Below are 20,369 nucleotides of genomic sequence, written 5' to 3'. Positions count from 1 at the left end.
GCTGTCCACTTCAGCTTGAAAAGTCAGGACACTGATCTCTTGGAGTTAGTTAGGCCCCCAAGAAGACAGATTTTAGACAGGCAGGAGAAGGCGAATGTTCCTGGTTTTATTCAATAACAACGAGAAAAGACTGAAGACCAGAAAGCTTTATTGGACTTACATATGGTTAAACGGGGCAGTCATCTTAGCATGCGATCCAACTCTGTCCCCTCCAGGAAATAAGTACAACTGATAGGATCTCCAACCAAATTTTAGAAAAAGACTAAGATTAGTTTTAAGAGTAAGAACTGTACTAGAAATGCCTGTTAATAGACTATATCAAAATATACAAAACTAAGGCAGTCACTGTGTAATATGTAATTAAGTCATGTTTACATACAAGAGATACTAGGAATAGAAAAGTGAAGAAGATATAGAAACAATGCAGAAATAGATACTAAAAAAAAGGGGGGGCATGTTTTTACCAAATAATAAACATGTCAAAGAAGTGCAGGCTATTCAGTCAGTATAAAAATAGTTAAGATACTTGTCTGGATATTTCATAAAAATGCAACGTTACAATTAAAAAGCTAGGAAAAGGTACTTTTAAAGTACATCTTCTCTGGCAATTTTGTTAACTGTAATACACCCATATAGAGGGATGACCATTAAAAAATTTATAGACGCATGTTCTAAGAAGTCCCCAATACAATTTGTAATTATTGGTGGGCATGAGTGTATTGTCATTGATATTTAGAATATTCTATCATAAGCTATAGCATAAATGTTTCTGAAATGCTTTTCAGCCCAAATACTGGTGACTTTTGGACAGTCAATTATACAACAGTGGTATGAGGATATCATAAGAAAGACTGAAGCTTTCATCATGCTTTGCGTTAGATAATACTTTTAATCATTAGACACTTTTATTTAACAATCTTTTACAAAGATTTTACTAGAAGGAAAACACTGATGTCACAGAAATATGTTCCCTGACAAAGAGTCTAAATCAAGGCAATCTGATAGACCACAGTAGGTGTTAAACAACTCAAACATATTTTGTACAAAGGATTTAATTTTGAAAAAATATTCATATCAATCTATAAAATGTGAAGATGTGTCAAGCTTTGGATAACCCGGATTTTCCTCTTTTAAAGAATGCTAAAATGCTTTAAAAAAAACCCTATAATGCTAAAGTAAAAATATTTTTAATGACATGAGATAATTTACTAAAGAAGCAATAAAGTAAAAAGGTTTCAAATCAAGACACATTAGTGGGGTTTCTGAAAATGCAGCCCCTTTCATTTAGCAAGGCACCACTTTCTAGGTCAGTGGGAAAGTCATGCTAGTGGGTAAAATGCTCACATTGCCACAATACATAGTTCATAAGAAGCACAGTTTAGCCAACTAGTGTAAACTTAGTCAGTTAGCATTAACAATGAAGTATAAACTTCCAAAAATATATTCACATGACCAGGCAGAGGGTGAGGGATTCCTTTCTAGATGGAGAAGTGATATGTGATTCTGTGGCACACCAAAGGAAATGAGACTGATGAGTTCTGAGGACACACGGTATTTTTAGTTAAAAGGTACTGATGTTTGTATGGCACTCTCAGCAAGGGACTGTTCTGGTCCTACAATAACATTGCCTACACAGCTCGCTACCCATTTTTAAGGATCTCTGCCACCTGTATGATGAGCCAGAGATAAAAGACTACTGAATCAAACATGTAACTGTAAATTATAAAATGTTATGCTAATGCTTCATCTAGTGGTTAAGGTTTCTAGTTTTCATTGGTGTTTAGACAGATATTTCCTAAAACAATCTGTGTCTTCTACTGCATAGTCAGAGAGAGTGATGGGCACATGATTCATAAAGAACAAGAGCTATTTCTTGGTTTTTATTGATACAGGAATGAGGATAGGCACGTGAGCACTAGTAATAAAACCCATTCTACTGGCCACCAGAAGACTGGGTAGGCTAACTTTTACTTTTGCATTTTTACCATGGCATACATGGGGAGTTATGAATCAAATCTGTCTGAATTCATGAAAGAAATAATCAATGAAGTATTTAACTCCTGGCAGTGCCTGGGATGCAAGGAAAATAACGTTCCAGATGAGGAGGTGATACCATTTTCTCTTCACAGGTTTAATCTGAAAACTTGGAGGGGCTCAGCAACAGAGAAACCTTGTACCTTGCCTTGAAGAAAGGTCATCTTGGGGATATACAACTACAACAATTTGAGATGTGTCATTTTTTGAGTCAACTTGTATTTAGCAGAAAATCATTCCGGGGCTGTTACCAATAGTAGCGGGTTGTGGGCAGCAATGGCAGTTATAGTCTGACATGCTGGTCAGTCCAGCTTTTACAGCAAAGCAGGGGTTTGGCAAGCCTGCAGATTAAACACCCAGTAACCAAACAGACTCTGCAAGTTCAACACCAGTTTTTAACAAGTTGGTACACATACAGTATACATTAAACACTGTATTATTCAATAACCGATTAATATATTCTGTTTATAGTTCACAATTGGACAGTCATTCCGTTTCACTTTAAATAGTCCATTAATAGTAAAGAGCAAAGATCTTGGACAAAAACCAAAGGGGTAAAAACTGTAGCCTTATTTTTCTATTATGATGGAGCTCATAATTTTTGTAGTGATTAGCCTATACATTTAAACAAGTGTTTCTTGCCTGAATAACTACAGCGTAAACAAACCTAAAACTCTTAACCCAAAGCAATAGCGTAGGTTACTGGTTAGATTTCAGGGTTTTCACTCTGACTCAGGAGAGGAGCTCTTCATTCTAGAGCAGAACTCATTGTAGCTAAGATGTTGGAAAGTGTTTTTCTTTTTTTGTATTTTTAAATCCCTATTACCAGTCAACAGATGGTAACTATTATTAAGGCTTTAGATTTTTACTTTGAAAAGTGTCTATTAAAAACACAAACTGTGCAAGTTCACAGAGTTCTCCTGAGGAAGTATTTCTAAGGCTCTGAAGGGCTTTACCTTTTTGGGTATGATACTCATTTGTAAAGCCTTTCTTAAATCTGTGGTCCAAGGGGTATTATGTCCAATCTCAAAAAAATTGTTTTGGTAGTTATAGTATGTATTTTAGTATAATCCAAATCATTTGTTTAAAAAAGTAAGGAAAATACCAAAACATTTATTTGTAAAAAGAACTTCATGATTCTGAAGAAATTACCACAGTTTTCTTGTCACTGCCGAGGCAGTACTTAATTTGATCATTCTCCACCACTTCAGGAGGTGAAGCAACTATGAGAGACGTTTAAAATGTTACCTGGGAAAACTACATTTTGTTTGATAAGACTATGAGCAATCTCTTCCACTACTGATATCCTGAAGGAACTATTTCTTTTCATCAAACATTAAAAGTCATAACCAGATACATGATTTGGTTTAGGAAACTGAATGGGCCTTCTAGTACTTTAATCACACAGCTGGTTTACCCGACTGATTCTGTTTTTTTAAAGCATCTAAAGCCACAGGATCCCTGAAAAGACTCTTACTCTCCACAGGAGTTATAAGGTACAACATGGGAACTGTAGTAACGGATTCCTGTGCATCCAAGCAGCATTCCCTCTTCATAGGCTTGGGGATGGTTCTCTTGCTTCTTCCAGCTTTGCAAGGATCCACTGTAGGGGACAAATAAAACAACATTTTCGAATGTCAATGAACTTGTGATAAAACAAAATGAATGGAAATCTAAAAGCTACCATTACGTTTAGACATAAATTGATAACCAATAGTTAACCTGCTATAGAAGAAAACATGGACACAGGCCTGAGTTAAGAGCAGTGATATTTCTGTAAGGTCCTTGGAACTGCCCTCATGAGATAAGGAAATCAGGTGAGACCAGACCACTGTGCCTGCTTACTAAGTCAGGAACCAAAAGAACATTGAAGAAGGAAGGTGAGAGCTGCCCCATACCACACTGCACCTCAACTTCAAGTAACTTGGCACGAAAAGCTGCCTCTGACTCAGGGACAAGAGTCAATCAAGCATAGGTCTAAGACCTGAAACCCAGAAATGCCACAGTTAAACACTGAAGTGCCATGATCACATATGAAAGGCTAACTCCTGGTCACTGGGCCAAAGGCAGTATGGCTGATTATTATAACCAACTTCTGGCAGGAGAACACTGTGCAAGATTTACCGCCTGTTGGGGAGCAGCATACAGGCTAGAACAAGACTCTCGTGACAGATTTGGTACTCGGCAGAATCTCAAGTTCCACATGGGCTGCATTAATATCTTACCTGTGCATAATTACATGGATTGTAAATGGATTAAACACTCCAACTAAAATAAAATGTGACTGACTGGATTAAGAACCCATACAGCCCTAAACCAACTCTAACATGTGATTTATAAGAAATACATTCATCTCCAAGGGCATATATGAATTAACAGTGAAGGGACTGAATAAGATATTTCATGCAAATGGAAAAAAATCAGGAGTAGCCATACTTACAGAAAATGAATTTAGATCAAAAGTTGTAGAAGGAGACAAGAATGTGATGCAAAGCAACATGGACACATAGAATAAACCACTTATCACTGTATTTTAAGAAACTAGAAAAACAAGAACTACTTTTCACTGTATATTAAGAAACAAGGAAAACAGAATGACAGGGAGACAAAACAACAATGAAGTCCTTGTTCTTTGAGAAGATAAACAAATTAGACAAAGCTTTTGGCTAGAGTCAAAAGAGGACTCAGAACCTGAAATGACATTATACAATGACACCACAGAGATGAGGACTGTGAGAGGTTATTAGGTTATGTGCCAAAAGTGATGATCAAGAAGATATAAACAAAATTCTAGATGCATGCATCTTACCAAGGCTGAATAACACACACACAAAAACCCAGAAAACATAGCCCAATAACAATTAAAATAATTGAATCAGTAATAAAGTTTCCCTCAAAAAAGAAAGAAAGAAAGAACACACACAGCATTTTCTGTCTTTTTGTCCCAAGGCTATATGTATTAACACTTCAGTGTTTTATTCCTGTTTCTTCTTGGTAATTCATTACCCCTTATGATTAGCATGCCAATATTGCCTTTAATCACAACACTTTGATAGAAATTACATAGCATGTTCTAACTGGTCCAAGATACATAGGAGGCGAACCATCAGGCTCTAGATGTAACAAGTGAATTGGTAGATAATATTGGATAGAAAATGTAGTAAGAAGTCAGAAGGTCAGTATTTGTTCTGATTCTGGGCACAGTGATAAGTGAAAGGTCCAGTGCTCTTAAAGTGAGTTATCCCAAATAGTACGATGCTGTGTCCATAACAGTGTCTTTACAAACTGATTAATGTGACATCAGTTTATATGCTTCATTTTCTTGTGATTGTCATAATCTTCAAAGCATCATATAGTCCCTTTCAGTTCAGACCTCCCCCATTTTAAGGAAACTGAGCTTAATGTACTTCCCTCAAAATTGTTCTGGCAAGCAAGAGAGGAAATACTGAAACCTAGCTTTTTTGCCTATAGGCTGGCTTCACTTCCCTGTATAATTAATGGTTTCTTACTTGTTTATCACTGTAACTGTGTAGTAAAGAAATTAGAAACATGGAGTTATCCTTTCTCTGCAGGAGTGGACAGGCTAACATTAGAACACAATGATTCTTGGTCTTTGCTTACTTTTAATACTGGAGTATTACAGTAAGCATTTAAAAGAAGAACATGATGAAGCCTGTAACTCCAGCTCTTCAGAGGCTGAAGCAGGAGAACTGTGGGCTCTACACTATCCTGGACTATATAGTGAGACCCTGTCTCCAAAACCAAAAACGAAAGAGGAACAATTTAATTTGAAAAGCCAGAAGTGCTAAATATATGGAAAGATGTTTGAAGGAAAATACCATTTAGTTATATGTACTAACCTGTTAAAAACAAAAGTGCTAAACAAAAATTACCTGCTGTGAAAAGTAATTCACTTATATGGCTTTAAAGTGAGATGCTTCTATGTGACTTAAAAAAATTATATTTACCTGAGCATCTTCTGGAGTCTTGAAATTAATTATCTTTCCAAATTCTTTGGCATGGAATACAGATTTCACCCGTTCCTAGAAACAGAACTCATAACTTCATTAAAAAGAAAACTCAGTTGTAGAAACACAACAGAGAAATACCTTTTCCTCCCTTATGGATGCTTACAATGTAAACGAAAGCTACTTCAAGACAAAGCAGCATTCATAAGTTAGTTCACAAAGAGACAACTTCAATGCACTATTTTAGAAAATATAAATATAGAAATATGTCTATTCTACATACCTTTGCTTCAATGCGCAATCGTCTTCCATGGACAATGAATGGTTCTTTGGTGAATTCATCAAAACTGTACTGCCACTCACATGTAAGCTGTCCAAATGTTCCCTTTGTTACAAACAACACACCACTAAGAATAGGGGAAGAAAGAATTCATTTTGAGAATTGACGAACCTCAGTCAATAATGCAAGATTTATGTTTATTTTTTCATTTTTATTTTTTGCAAGCACACGTGGAAGATTCACCTAGATAAAACTGTAAGCCATAATAAAACCTTGTTTTAAAAAAACTTTGTATGTGTGTGGGCTCGAGTGTATGTATGTGCACATGTGTGCACAGAGTCCTAAACTGTTAGAGACCCTGGAACTGGAGCATACCACCTGATGTAGGGCTAGGAACGAAACCTGGATCATCTACAAGGGCAGCAAGTGTCACCTCTAACTACTGAGCCATTTCTACAGCTCTGCAAAAAATCTACGAATTTAGGGCTTGAGGTATGCTTAATGGCAAATTAAGGCCAAAGTATGGCCCTGGGTTTGATTTCCAGTACCACAGGAAAAACAAAACAAACAAACAAACAAAAAAACCCCAAAAAACCAAAATCCAATAAATTTAAAACAATGGAAGTCATAAAGGTGTCTGTTTTCAGACCAGAATAGACTGAAATTAACAACTAGTCAACAGAAAGATGAAAAATGACAACACTCTCCAATACATAGAAATAAAGGCATTTCTAAAACAAAGCATAAGTTACAAGTTTACTCAAATGGTAAAAATAGAATAGACTGAGCACAAAAATATCCTATGTGCAGGGCACAGCTGAGGCAGCACTCGGTGGGACATGCATAGCATGACCTGTACTAGGAAAAACTGAGCTTAAGCCACATAGGTTCTTTCCAAGGAAGAGTCTGCATTTACAGATCCAATTCCAGAAGAGAGTCAACAATGATGTAACAGGTTAGAATAAGACACTTTGTACCCTACATCAGAAAGAGGCTTTCCTAATCACACTGAACAGAATTAACACTGAAAATCCTTGGGGTTTGCTAGGGAAGAATCAAACCTGGTTACTGTCAAAATCAGAGAGAAATGGAAAAAAAAAAACAACAATATCTTAGGCTTCATATTTCAATCAGAAATATGGATTTCATCTATGGCTCTACTTAATTCCTTCAAAGAACGTTCTCCCACAGTTGCTCGTTATAGACGAGACATCAGTTTTAAGTTAATAGCACACACACTTTCAAGAGACTGATTTAAGAAACCGCCCAAAGCTGAGACATAAGCCAATCAGGCTCTTGCTTTAGTCTTCCATTGCAATTATGTATATCAGTCTGAGATGCTAAAAACATCCAGTGGTCCTCCAGTGTACAGGCCTATCTGAAGATGTTGTAGCTGGGAGTATCTTCATGAAATGCTCTATTCACATTGGTATACCCAGTTATGAAAGTAAATCTATGTATTCTTATGAAGAAACAACATTAGGAGGACTGCTGAACTTGTAGAATAACTTGAGTGGTATTCAGAGGGCAAAGTCTACCTGACAGATCAGTTCTGCACCATTTCTGTATACAGTGAAGTGGCTGAAGTAAATAAACTAGCTTACAATTCTGTTCATGAATTATTGTTTTCATCTACAAGCATACACAAAGCTGAACATACAACTGAAGTTTATAGCAATAAGTGTGGCTACATGGAAATGATCAACATGAGAGACTGTCACCCATACCAATTATATTAGAGAAGGAAAAGAAGTTACCGTCTTGTTATCATGAACATATCTGTTTTATTGATCATGACATGTGTAAAATACTTGTATTTTGCAAATCTTCCATTTTCCAAGGCCTATAAAAAAAGAATACAAAACGAAACATTCCTTTTTATAATTCATTAACATACAACAAAAATTGAATTAAATATGCATATATTTTTCCTTGTTTCCTTTGTAAAGGTTTATCGCACTGATTTATTCGAGGTTACACAAATAAAGCAATGGAAATCTTTAAGTACTAGTCTTAGAAGATGTTGGTTCACAGGTTCAAAGTCAATCTAATAGGTATCATTAGACATTTTATCTTTAAATCCTATTACACTTGTACAAAAACATTTAAGTACATATATTTAAACATAGAAATTACCATGGAAGAGACTGGTGCCTATCTGTTTTTCCAAATATGATTTTCTGTGCCAGTCTCTAAAATCATTAAAAAATATGAAGAGTTTCTGGATGAACCCAAAGCCTGCTAACAATGCATAAAGTTCACATTCGAGACTGTTAAAACACTATGAGATTGTCTGCTAACAATCTGTCGCTCCAGAAAATACAAATACAACCATACATACAGTCATTATTCGTTTCAACATCATTTGTTTAGGTTGTACATCAAATACCTTGGCTTTTTAATACATAAAGTAGGCCAGACTGTTTTAAAGCGAGCAATGTATTTGTGACTAATAAACTCAAAAAAAGATACATATTAAGAAACCCACACACCTAGGAATACTTGATTTTTGACAGAGGAGCCAAAACCATACAATGGAAAAAAAGACAGCATCTTCAACAAATGGTGCTGGTCTAACTGGATGTCTACATGTAGAAAAATGCAAATAGATCCATACTTATCACCTTGCATAAAACTAAAGTCCAAGTGGATCAAAGACCTCAATATAAAACCAGACACACTAAATCTGTTAGAAGAAAAAGTGGGGAAGAGCCTTGAACTCATTGCCACAGAAGTTCAACTTCCTGAAGAGAGCACCAACAGCACAGGCTCTAAGAGCAACAATCAATAAATGGGACCTCATGAAACTGAAAAGCTTCTGTAAAGCAAAGGACACTGTCGTCAGAACAAAACGACAGCCTACATACTGGGAAAGGATCTTCACCAACCCTATATCTGACAGGGGGCTAATATCCAAAATATATAGAATTCAAGAAGTTAAAAAGCAACATATCAAGTAATCCAATTAAAAAATGGGGTACAGAGCTAAACAGAGAACTCTCAATAGGGGAATATCGAATGACAGAGAAACATAAAATTTAACATGACTAATGACTAACATTATTAGTCATCAGGGAGATGCCAATCAAAACGACCTGAGATTTCACCTTACGCCCATCAGAATGGCTAAGATCAAAAACTCAAGTGACAACACATGCTGGAGAGGTTGTAGAGAAAGGGGAATGCTCCTACATTGCTGGTGGGAATGTAAACTTGTACAACCACTCTGGAAATCAATCTGGTCCTTTCTCATACAATTAGGAATAGTGCTTTCTCAAGATCCAGCTATACCACTTCTAGGCATATATCCAAAATATGCTCAAGTATACAACAAGGACAATTGCTCAACCATGTTCATAGCAGCTGTATTCGTAATAGCCAGAAGCTGGAAACAACCCAGATGGCCCTCAACTGAAGAATGTATACAGAAAATCTGGTACATTTACACAATGGAATACTACTCAGCAATTAAAAACAAGGAACTCATGAAATTTGCAGGCAAATGGTGGGAACTAGAAAACATCATGTTGAGTGAGGTATCCCAGAAGCAGAAAGACATACAGGGTATATACTCACTTATAAGTGGATATTAGACATATAATATAGGATAACCATACTAAAATCTGTACACTGAAGAAGCAAAGCAAGAAGGTAAGATGCTCAATCCTTATTCAGAAAGGAAAAGAGGATGGACATCAGAAGAGGGTGAAAATGGATAACAGGACAGGAGTCTACCACAGAGGGCCTCTGAAAGACTCTACCCAGCAGGGTATCAAAGCAGATGCTGAGACTCATAGCCAAACTTTGGGCAGAGTGCAGGGAATCTTATGAAAGAAGGGGGAGATATTAAGACCTGGAGAGGACAGGAGCTCCACAAGGAGAGCAACAGAACCAAAAAATCTGGGAACAGGAGTCTTTTCTGAGACTTACACTCCAACCATGGACCTTTCAGGGAGATAACCTAGAACCCCTGCAGAGAGGCAGCCCATGGCAGGTCAGTGTCCAAGTAGGTTCCCTAGTAAGGGGAATAGGGGCTGTCTATGACATGAACTCAGTGGCTGGCTCTTTGATCACCTCCCCCTCAGCGGGGAGCAGCTTTACCAGGCCACAGAGGAAGACAATGCAGCCAGTCCTAATGAGACCTGATAGGCTAGGGTCACAGGGAAGGGGAGGAGGACCTCCCCTATCAGTGAACTTGGGGAGGGGCATGGGAGGAGATGAGGGTAGGATTGGGAAGGGATGAGGGAGGGGGCTACAACTGGGATACAATAAGAATAAACTGCAATTAATAAAAAATAACTAAAAAAATAATTGAGGCATGTTAGGAGCCATGAAGAAATCGAAGCTGTTATGAATTAATAGTGTAGAAAATTGGGTCCCATGAAGCTACATTAAAAAGAAAAGCATTTGGTTTAGAAAAAATTGTATAATTACCTCAATATCTTTGTACAAAGACTAAGAGAAGTAGGGCATGGTATGTCTCTAATCCCAGAACCTGGGAGGCAGAGGCAGGCTGATGGCTGTGAGTTTGAGGCCCACCTGGTCTACAAAGTGAATTCAGGACAGCCAAGGCTACACAGGTAAACCCTGTCTCGAAAAACCAGAAACAGAAAGAGAGGAGAGAGAGAGAGAGAGTGAGAGAGAGAGACACTAAGAGAGTCTTTGCCTTTATTGGCAGAGGAAGGAAAGAAAATGCCAAGCATCAGGGTGAGGCCTAGAAGTAACTGACATGCAAGTTTTTTAGCTTTGAGATTATAACTATTATGGGAAATATCTTTATTCTCTACTTCAGTATGTAGAACAACTGTTAAACACAACGTGAAAAAAGGACATAGCTACAGACTGAGAAGAAATTGGTGAGGATGATTAGATAATTTATAAACTATGTAAGCAAATTTAAAAACAGGTAAAACATAAACTAAAAGAAAGCATAACATTTTACAGAGAAGTGGTAGAAATTATTTTCAGATAGCAGTACATCTGAAAAACCTAGTAATGCATTTCAAAATGAAAGAGAAAAATTCCTTTCATAGCGATAAAGAGAAGAGGAAGCCAGATGGTGGTGGCACACGCCTTTAACCCCAGCATTCAGGGAAGCTAAGACAGGCAGGTCACTGAATTCTAGGCCAGCCTGGTCTACAAAGTAAGTCCAGAACAACTAAGGCTACACAGAGAAACAGTCTCAAAAAAAAAAAAACAAAAAACAAAAAACAAAAAAACCCACCAACATTTATTTATTTATTTATTCTTGATTTATAAATAGTATGTACAACCTATATGATAAAGCTATAAAACTCTGAGATCGAGTTTCACGTTGACCTCAAACTCCCAATTCTCCTGTCTTGGTACTGCAAATGCAGGTGTGTACCACCAAGTAGAGTATATGATGAAAAACTGTGAAAACGAAAATCCTTGCTTTATTCTTGGATGAGTATTATTCCCTTTGAGGACCCCATGTGCCGATTTCCCTTCTCTTACTCATTCTTCCCCTCCCCTTTCTCTGGGCTTGGGGAAAGTACTGGTGAGAGCAGAAGTGGTTCTTTTTTTAACTGTACATTCTCTAATTTGTTTTTATTTGAAATAAATAAGCTTAAAAGTGTTCTCTTTGTGTTTATGGCTAAATTCTGAAACTGTGAATGCAAGTATTGATTTCCTTTACACCACTATTATAAATGTCAGAAGCCTACACAGCCCACTAATAACTTCAAACCACATAGAAGCCAGAGTCCAACTCCCAGTTCCTAGCTTCTGTGTCAGGATCATGGTATTGCAGTGGAAACTTTCATTGCTTTTCACGTACGACCAAGTAAGTCTATGCTGTGCCTGGTTAAACTGAACCAATTTCGGCACTCACAATATTGTGTCTGGTATAAGTAAGTTACACATCTTTTACAAATGTACTTGGTATGACATTCTCTGTAATTAATCCTCAACTTCATATGCAACATTATATGCAAAACAAATGGTGTTATGGTCATAGCATGTTTTGAAACACAATAAACTGTGTCCCTTTCATTACAGTGGATATGTCTTAATAAATAGACAGTTTTTATGCAGCATAACTCTGCAGGGGTTTCATTATCAGCACGTGGAACAGCACAGGCAGCGACTAACCTCTGAAACCAAAACAACAGGAGCAAAGGAGAGATGTGATAGGTTTCCAGCCATGCTACAGTCCAGAATTGTACTTTTGGTCACACTTTTCTGGTTCAATATTTGATTTTACACACACACATTCTATATGAAAATTTAGGTTCTTCTAAACACTACCAAACCCCCTGCAGACTTTGACACGAATGTTACTGTTCATCCAACACAATCTTTCGTTTATATGTGAATAAACTAAGGATCCAGTGATTCACCACCCACAACTGTTACAGCTAAATGACTAGCTTGGGATTAATTGCAAACATGGCTCAGAACACTGGCTTTCTGCACTTTGAATGCATATTTTCCACTATGCCATGGCCCCTTTTACAGTTTCAAACATTCCCTAGTGTACTGTAAAAATATCTTTGATAATCCTGGTGGATGCCAGTTACTGAGGCAGGCTGAAGCAACTCAAGTTAGGTGAGTACTTTAGACCAAAGGTCACAATCCTACATCCTTTTATTCCAAACAGATGCTAGTTTTGAAAATTTCCACTATAATAATTTCAGATACTATGTAAAATAAAAGAATCAGTGCAATAAAGGCTAGGCATCAATATCTCACAGTTTTAGATGAAGTACTTGGCTGAAGTGTCAAGGACTTAACAACAACCAGTACCTTAGGCCATATGTAGTGGAATGCTAAATGAAAGATATTTTTGTCTTATTCATTAATAGTATACATCAATTACTTATCATTAGAGGACTTTCTAAAAGAAATAGAAACTCTACTAAAACTAAAGTCATTATATATGTCAGAATCTGTAGGTAACATTTCACATGGTTATTGGTAAAAAGCTCCTGTCCAAATTTGGAAAAAGACAAGTTTCTATGGTTCTTTACTAGACTCTTTTAGAACAGTGTTTCATAAAGGTATGAGGCTTGAATTTTGTTTTTTAAATACAGCAACATATGAGCCAAGAATAGGGGCACATGCCTTTAATCCCAACACTTGGGAACATGGGAGCCAGAGGAAAGCATATCTGTGAGCTTTAGGCCAGGTTGGTCTACAAAGTTCCAGGACAGCAAGGGCTACGTATCCTGTCTAAAAGACAAAACAAAACAAAACTGAGCAAACAAACAAATAAATAAGACAGCAACATGTGGAACTAAAATTAAAGTGAGCTAGGTGTGCACATCTGTAATACCAGGACTTAATGGGATGATGCAGGCCAGCCCGAGTTTCCCCCCAAGTTCTAGGTCAGCCTTTACTATATAGCAAGACAGTCCCAGGACTTAGAGAGGAGTGTGGAAGAGGAAGGAACAGGGAGAAAGAGACAGGCAGCTGGATATTGTGCTCAAAAGAATCTTATCTTTAGAGAAAAGGAGTAAATTACAATTTTTGAGAATTATTAAGCAGGCTCTTTGACCTCCCCACCCCCCAAGGGAGGAGCAGTCCTGCTAGGCCACAGAGGACTTTGAAACCAGTTCTGAAGATACTTGATAAAACAGGATCAGATGAAAGGGGAGGAGGTCCTCCCCAATCAGTGGACTTGGAAAGGGGCAGGGAGAAGATGAGGGAAGGAGGGGTTGGGAGGGAATGAGGGAGCAGACACAGCTGGGATACAGAGTTAATAAAATGTAACTAATAATAAAAAAATAAAATAAAAATAAATTTGTTGTTAAAAAAAGAATTATTAAGCATTTACAGTTTTAAATAAGAAAACTTACATAAAATCAAGGGGAGAAGTTAAATCTCAAGAGATATGAACTGTTATCAACTAGTACAGCCAAAAACAAACAAACAAAAGCCCAGAGAGAACAAAGAATTATACTCATGAAATAGGTAAATGCACTGCTCCTGGCTGACTATCAGCCCATCTAGTACATTCTCAAAACTGTGTGCATGAAAAATAATGAAGTGCAGAGTCAAAAGTTTCATTAAAGCATTTCAAGGAGGAGATCTACTCTTCAGTATTTATACCTCATATATATATACGTATATATATATGAAATAACAATAGCATTTCTTTTATAATACAGTATAGTTAGAAACAGTCCAAATGAATTTGTTTTTACTTTAAACAACTAGTATGTAGAAATTATCATGGTATTATAACTATTCTACTAACCTTGAAAGGAAAGAAAAAAGGATGAGATTTAATGATGCTTTTATCTTGGCAAAGAGGAAACAAATGAGGAATACATAGTTTATTAATGGTGGTCAAGAGCTAGCAAAAATTGGTATTCATCTGGAATAATAAAAATACAATAGAGTTCTTATTAGGCACACTGATAATACAAGTAGCAGTGATTCAACAAAGACAAATAAATATACAGTATTAAAACTGTATACTGGTTGTAATTTCGCATGAGCCATGACTCCAGAAAAATTCAATTACACATGTGTTGTAACTTTTTTTTTTTTTTTTTTTTGGTTTGGGCAATTTTAAAATTCAGAGTAGCCTGGCAACTTACTCCAGAAAATTTAATTTCACAAGATATACCCATCCTTTCATCCTTGTATTCCAGCATGGCAACTACCCTAGAGAGCTCTAATTACTCTTACTGCCTCAGAGTTGAAATACTACAAACATATCTAAGTGTATTTCTCTATAGTACTTTGTAAAGGGTCTAGTATGGCAGTATATTATTATATAATCCATTGAAATTATCAGAAGTGACTAAGATATAAGTATCACTGGAATCTTACAGACTCAACAGGAACAAAAATGGCATTTCCTTTCACACGACATAATTTTAGAGGAATAAAAGAGGCTCACAATCAATTTTGTATAAAAATTACTTCATTTAGCAAATTAAAAAATACCTTTCATCATACTAGTTAGTGCTGTGACAACCAATGTAGTAGGCCTCTCTGTTCTTCCATGGGCTTCCCCCATGCAAGAACCTGTCAGCTCACAGCAACTGGGGAAGAAAGGGCAGAGTTCTAGCCAATAACCGTAGCATCATGGGATGTAAGCCTCAAATTTTTCACATTTAGCTTAATTAGGGCTAAATATTTTCTAAATTAGTGCTTACTATAGTGTTTAAGCATATATATGTATATATAAAATCTATCTCCCTGGTAAAAAAGAGGGTAAACTTCAAATGGAACCTACCTGAGCTTAACATTAAAGGTTTTATAAAAAAATATGTACTGAATTTCTATTATATTTACCTGTTCTTATCATATTTATAAGCTTAACAACTTTAATAGTAATAAATTTTTAAAAAGATTTAGAAGTCAAATAGTCTTATTTTATTTACTGGATTTAAAAAGGTAATTTATGTTAATAAATTATCAATTAAAATGAACAAAAATTGGGGCTCCGTAGAGCTATCACTTTGGAAGACACAATTAACTTCAAAGTCTTGTTTAGGACAAACTTCACGCAATAGACAGTTCTAGGTGGTGGTCCTCCTGTCAAAAACAAATGAGGCTGGACTTCCCATACTTGGTGTAGCATCTAAGCTGAGCAGAACCTTTCCCACCATATCTGCTTTCTGAGGCACTAAAGTCTACTTTGCTTATATACAAAAGAATGAGTCTCTCTTCAGTTTTCTCCTTCCATTCAGCCATATCTTTCTGGAGAGGAAAAGTGAAGAGTGGAAAAGAATAAGCCATGTCTCCTACTTCTTGTCCACTTACTCAAAACTTTAGATGAAGTCAGAAGAGTGTCCAGTACTCTCCTGGTGGTCTGACTGCTATTTTAAGCCCTTTCTTCCAGATTAACTGTACTTCTCTTCCTGAAGTGAAAGGAAAGACCACGGCGCTGAAGTAGTTATCTTCCAATGGCTATTAAGGCAGTGTCTGAAGCTAAAGAAACACCTGTAATTTCTGAAAGAAAAAGACATACAACAAACAAAAACAGCCTCCCTCCTACAGCTTATACAATAGCAAACTGTCATCACCCCATGAAGAATTAAAAATCAATATGGGTCAAATTAAAAACACTTGAAATGGTAGAGAATGCTCAGCTTTCAATGTTGACAAACCATGGGAGTACAGACCACACGCACCCAGACCCTCACACATAAAGCCCAGGAGATTTAATTTTTAAAGGGAAGACTCTTTTTAGAACAAGAAATGTCAAGACGTGAAAACATACTTAATGAAAAAGGAAAACTTCTACATCAGCTGGCTGCCTATCTGTGTTGCTAAGAATTAAGGAAATTATTCTGAGTACAATTTTTTAATCTTTAGATGTTCATAATCCTGTTTATAAAATTTTGTAATACAAACATAAAATAGGAATTCGTGTACCTGAATCATAACTGTATGAATAAAAAATGTTAAAAAGGAAATAACCCATAAGTGATAAAAATTCCAAACAAACTATATACACGTGCATACACACACACACACACACACACACACACACACACACACACACACATATATAGTGTGTGTGCCAATTCTTTAAGTTGTCTCTGTGAGATGGGTTCTCATATCATTTGGGAAAAGGGCACATGCCATGGTCTGTATGGAGATCAGAAGACAATGCACAAGTTCTGCTTTTGTCTTCTGTTCTCCACCCTGTGGGCTAGGCTAGGCTTACACTACTGTATCCAGCTTTTATGCAGGCTCTGGAGCTCTGTACTCAGGTTGTCAGGCTGGTGCAATGAGCCCTTTATTCACTGAGCTATCTTCCTACCTCACTTTTCTTTAATGAAAAAATATTATTTTAACAATACTGACAATGTAATTTTTGAAAGTTTTTATATCAGCTATAAAACACAGTATTATATCAGAATCAATGTTGATGAAATCACTCAGGTCTTTAGAGGCCCAATTACATAGAAAAACTTATTAACCTAATCGAATCTACCGACCTATCTATGTATGAACCTGCCTGGTATTTTTTGAGACAAGAGCTCATTCTTTGGCCCAGGCTCTCCTCTTCCTGCCATAGCCACCCAAATGTTGGGATTACATAGGTTTTGCCACATTGAACCTGGCTAGCGTCTCTAAGCCTGTTAATTCACAGAACTGCCAAGTTTTATTGAATACATTAAAAAATCCTTGTATATATCTAGTAACAAACTGATAAATGGCAATTTATAATATAAAATATTCTCAATGAAATAAACTGTATCTACTTATCTTAATCTCTGATATTTTAAAAACAATATACTATTTTGTCTGGCTTAAATTTTGAGTGCTGTATAAAATCCTCAAGAACACAGCTCAATTTATACTGATTCTTTATTATTTTACTGTTTAGAATGCACACACACACACATACACAAACACAAAATGAAGACTATGTTAAAATCCATTATTAAAGAATTGTTACATATTTTTGTAAAAGTGACATTGGAAGGTACACTGTAGCCAGGTTAAATTGATAAATATGTTCTATACTGACTTTACTATACACACTTAGAAGTAATTATGAATATAAAAATGCTTTACCACATTAAAACTATAAATTCATGAAAATCATAAATTATTTTCATATGTTCCCTAATTCAGAGCTATTCTGAATATCTTTTGGGTCAAGATTTCCTATATACTTTTTATTCATTTATTCACTGAACTTAGATTAATTACATGTCCACGATTTTTTAAAGATTTATTTATTATGTATACAAAGTTCTGTCTGCATGTACACCTGCATGCAATAAGAGGGCACCAGATCTCACTATAGATGGTTATGAGCCACCACGTGGTTACTGGGAATTGAACTCAGGACCTCTGGAAGAGCAGCCAGTGCTCTTAACCTCTGAGCCACCTCTCCAGCCCACATGTACATGTTTTTAACTGATCACTTATTACAAAGGAGTAAGGTGAGAAGAATGAATAAAGCAGGCATCTTTTTACATGTTCATCATTACTTATCTAAATTAATGTTTTGTACTTGATAGCATTTTACCTAAACTTCTTTGGCTTTTAATATCTGGAGGCTATGGTGAATTCATTAGTATGGAAATCTATAATAAAAACTAAGGTTTAAAGAGCCAGTAAGAGGGTGGCCTGTTCTGACCCTTTTCCTATCAGTATTGCAAAGTTTAATGTGGCGTTTAAAAATAGGATTTAAGCCAGACAAAATAATAGCAATGACCGTAATGTTCCTCAGTGTATATGACCCTGAGATACAAATAAATAGAATATTTTTCACAAGTATGAAATGTCACAATCAAAAGACATCTACAAAGCTCCAGTTTGTACATTTTCTATGATGATCTTAAACCTGAAACTCAGTGTTTGCATCAATGAAAAATATTTTTAAAAAGCTCAAGTTTGTTTATTTGTTTGTGTGTGTGCCTACCTGTGTGTTTCTGTGTAGGCCAGGGCACATGTATGGCGGTCAAAGGACACCACCATGTGGGTTCTGTATCAAACTCATGTCATCAGGCTTGGCAGCAAGTGCCTTTACTCACTGAGCCATCTTAGCAGGCTCAAGGCTAAAATTTGTAAGAGTCTGATTAAACTGAGATTTAGTCTGGCTTCCTGGTTCAAAAAGAATGCTGAAAATGTTATTCTGGATTTCTATTCATCTTACTATAATGTGAGCACTAACGGATTTCATTTAAAGGCTCTTAGAAACTTAATCACTTATATACATGGTTATGATGTATACAATGTCAGGATTTTTCATCCTGCCAGTTTTCAGTACATTATTCAAGTGCCAGGAATGCACAAGTGAGAATAAAGAATTCCCAATGGTGATGACACAGGGAAGAGAAAATATTCCTATTTTATTCACATAGGCAAGTATCATGCAGACATTTAGAATATAAAGTTAAACCATATAAAAAGGCACAGTATTACAAAATATGTTTTCAAATATTGCTTTTCTACAGACTTTCCTATTGGAAAGACATTTTAAAACTTGCTCATTACCCAGTCATAAAGAAATAAAAAACTACCTCATAAGACTCTCAAATGTGAACTCTTTCTCTATCCATTAGGTAGGTGCAAAAAAAATAAAGTACTTGTCTCTCCAGTTCTATACTTCCAACCAAGATGACAATAGTACAAAACAACATAGCAATTTTCAGGTTAAACTTTTCTCTAATAAAAGCAATGCTTTTTAAAAAGCAAAACTCAAAAACCAATTAGTATTTGTAGGTAAAGACATTTAAAATTTTTTCACTGTGTCAGAAAACCAGAAAGGGGCAATTATACTGCTAAGGACATACCATACTCCTAAAGGCTAAACTAAGTAACAAGGAACCCTAAGAAGACATCAATGAAGCTCACAGACGACTGTGTTGTTTTTAATATTAGTGTGGAAGAAACTTTAAGAAAATATTGTTCTACTTCTAATTTTCTTTTAACTAAAATGGTTAAGCCATTGCAAAAATAACCACAACATTTTCTAGATAAAGTCTTAGTAGGTTAAGAGCATTTCCATGAAATTAGGGCCACAGAAATAAGCAGATTGACCACAGAAAAACTCAATAAACGTCTTGCAACCAAGACTTCCACACTTTCTAAGGAAGGCCTTATGCTTGTAAATCTCCAACAGCACCAAAAATGAAGATATTTTTTTCCACTTCCCCTCCTCTATGCACACCACGTACAAGCTCTTCCAGCAGAGAGGCAGCTTTATGATATTGGCCATAGTCTGCAAAGTAGTAGGTGTGTGAGAAATTCAGTGTGATAGCATAGCCATTATTTTATAGTCACTGTTTTGATTTTCAAGAGAATTGCTGTATTTTAAAAAAAATCCAAATTTTTTGACAGATGCTTATTTTTAGGTCTAGCTATATACACCTCAGTTGAGAGAAATTTCCAAAGAGGTGATTATGGCTATCTGCCCTTCTCTGCTGTTGCAGGGTGGTCATATTTAAAGAACACAGGAGATAATTGTTTATAGGAATGGAAAACTCAATACACACACGAGTTAAATACAGAAACCAAATAATGATCTGAAAAACTAAAAAATATTAACATCACATGTAAGTTCAATATAATTCAGTGTTTAGTGTATGTTAAATATTCCTTATTATTTTATTGATTTTTAAAGATATAGTAGTCATAATTAT

The 20,369-nt window shown here is 36.1% G+C and overlaps 1 protein-coding gene across 2 annotated transcripts in view; it reads right to left on the bottom strand.

Moving 5' to 3' along the window:
• Positions 1-92: 92 nt before the first annotated feature.
• The window catches only part of Vps13a (vacuolar protein sorting 13 homolog A), a 195,576-nt gene continuing 175,299 nt past the window's right edge, over positions 93-20,369 (bottom strand). For both annotated transcript variants that reach the window (XM_055614054.1, XM_055614052.1), the window contains 4 exons: positions 8,040-8,125; positions 6,286-6,409; positions 6,003-6,077; positions 93-3,637 (listed from right to left, as the gene is read on the bottom strand). In XM_055614054.1, the coding sequence (XP_055470029.1) occupies positions 3,587-3,637; positions 6,003-6,077; positions 6,286-6,409; positions 8,040-8,125 (336 nt within the window). In that variant the 3' untranslated portion in view covers positions 93-3,586. The remainder of the gene's footprint in view (positions 3,638-6,002; positions 6,078-6,285; positions 6,410-8,039; positions 8,126-20,369) is intronic.

This window comes from Psammomys obesus, unplaced genomic scaffold (assembly GCF_907164565.1).
Source record: "Psammomys obesus unplaced genomic scaffold, mPsaObe1.curated_primary_1811, whole genome shotgun sequence".
Taxonomy (NCBI): domain Eukaryota; kingdom Metazoa; phylum Chordata; class Mammalia; order Rodentia; family Muridae; genus Psammomys; species Psammomys obesus.
This window is presented reverse-complemented; position numbering and strand designations above follow the sequence as displayed.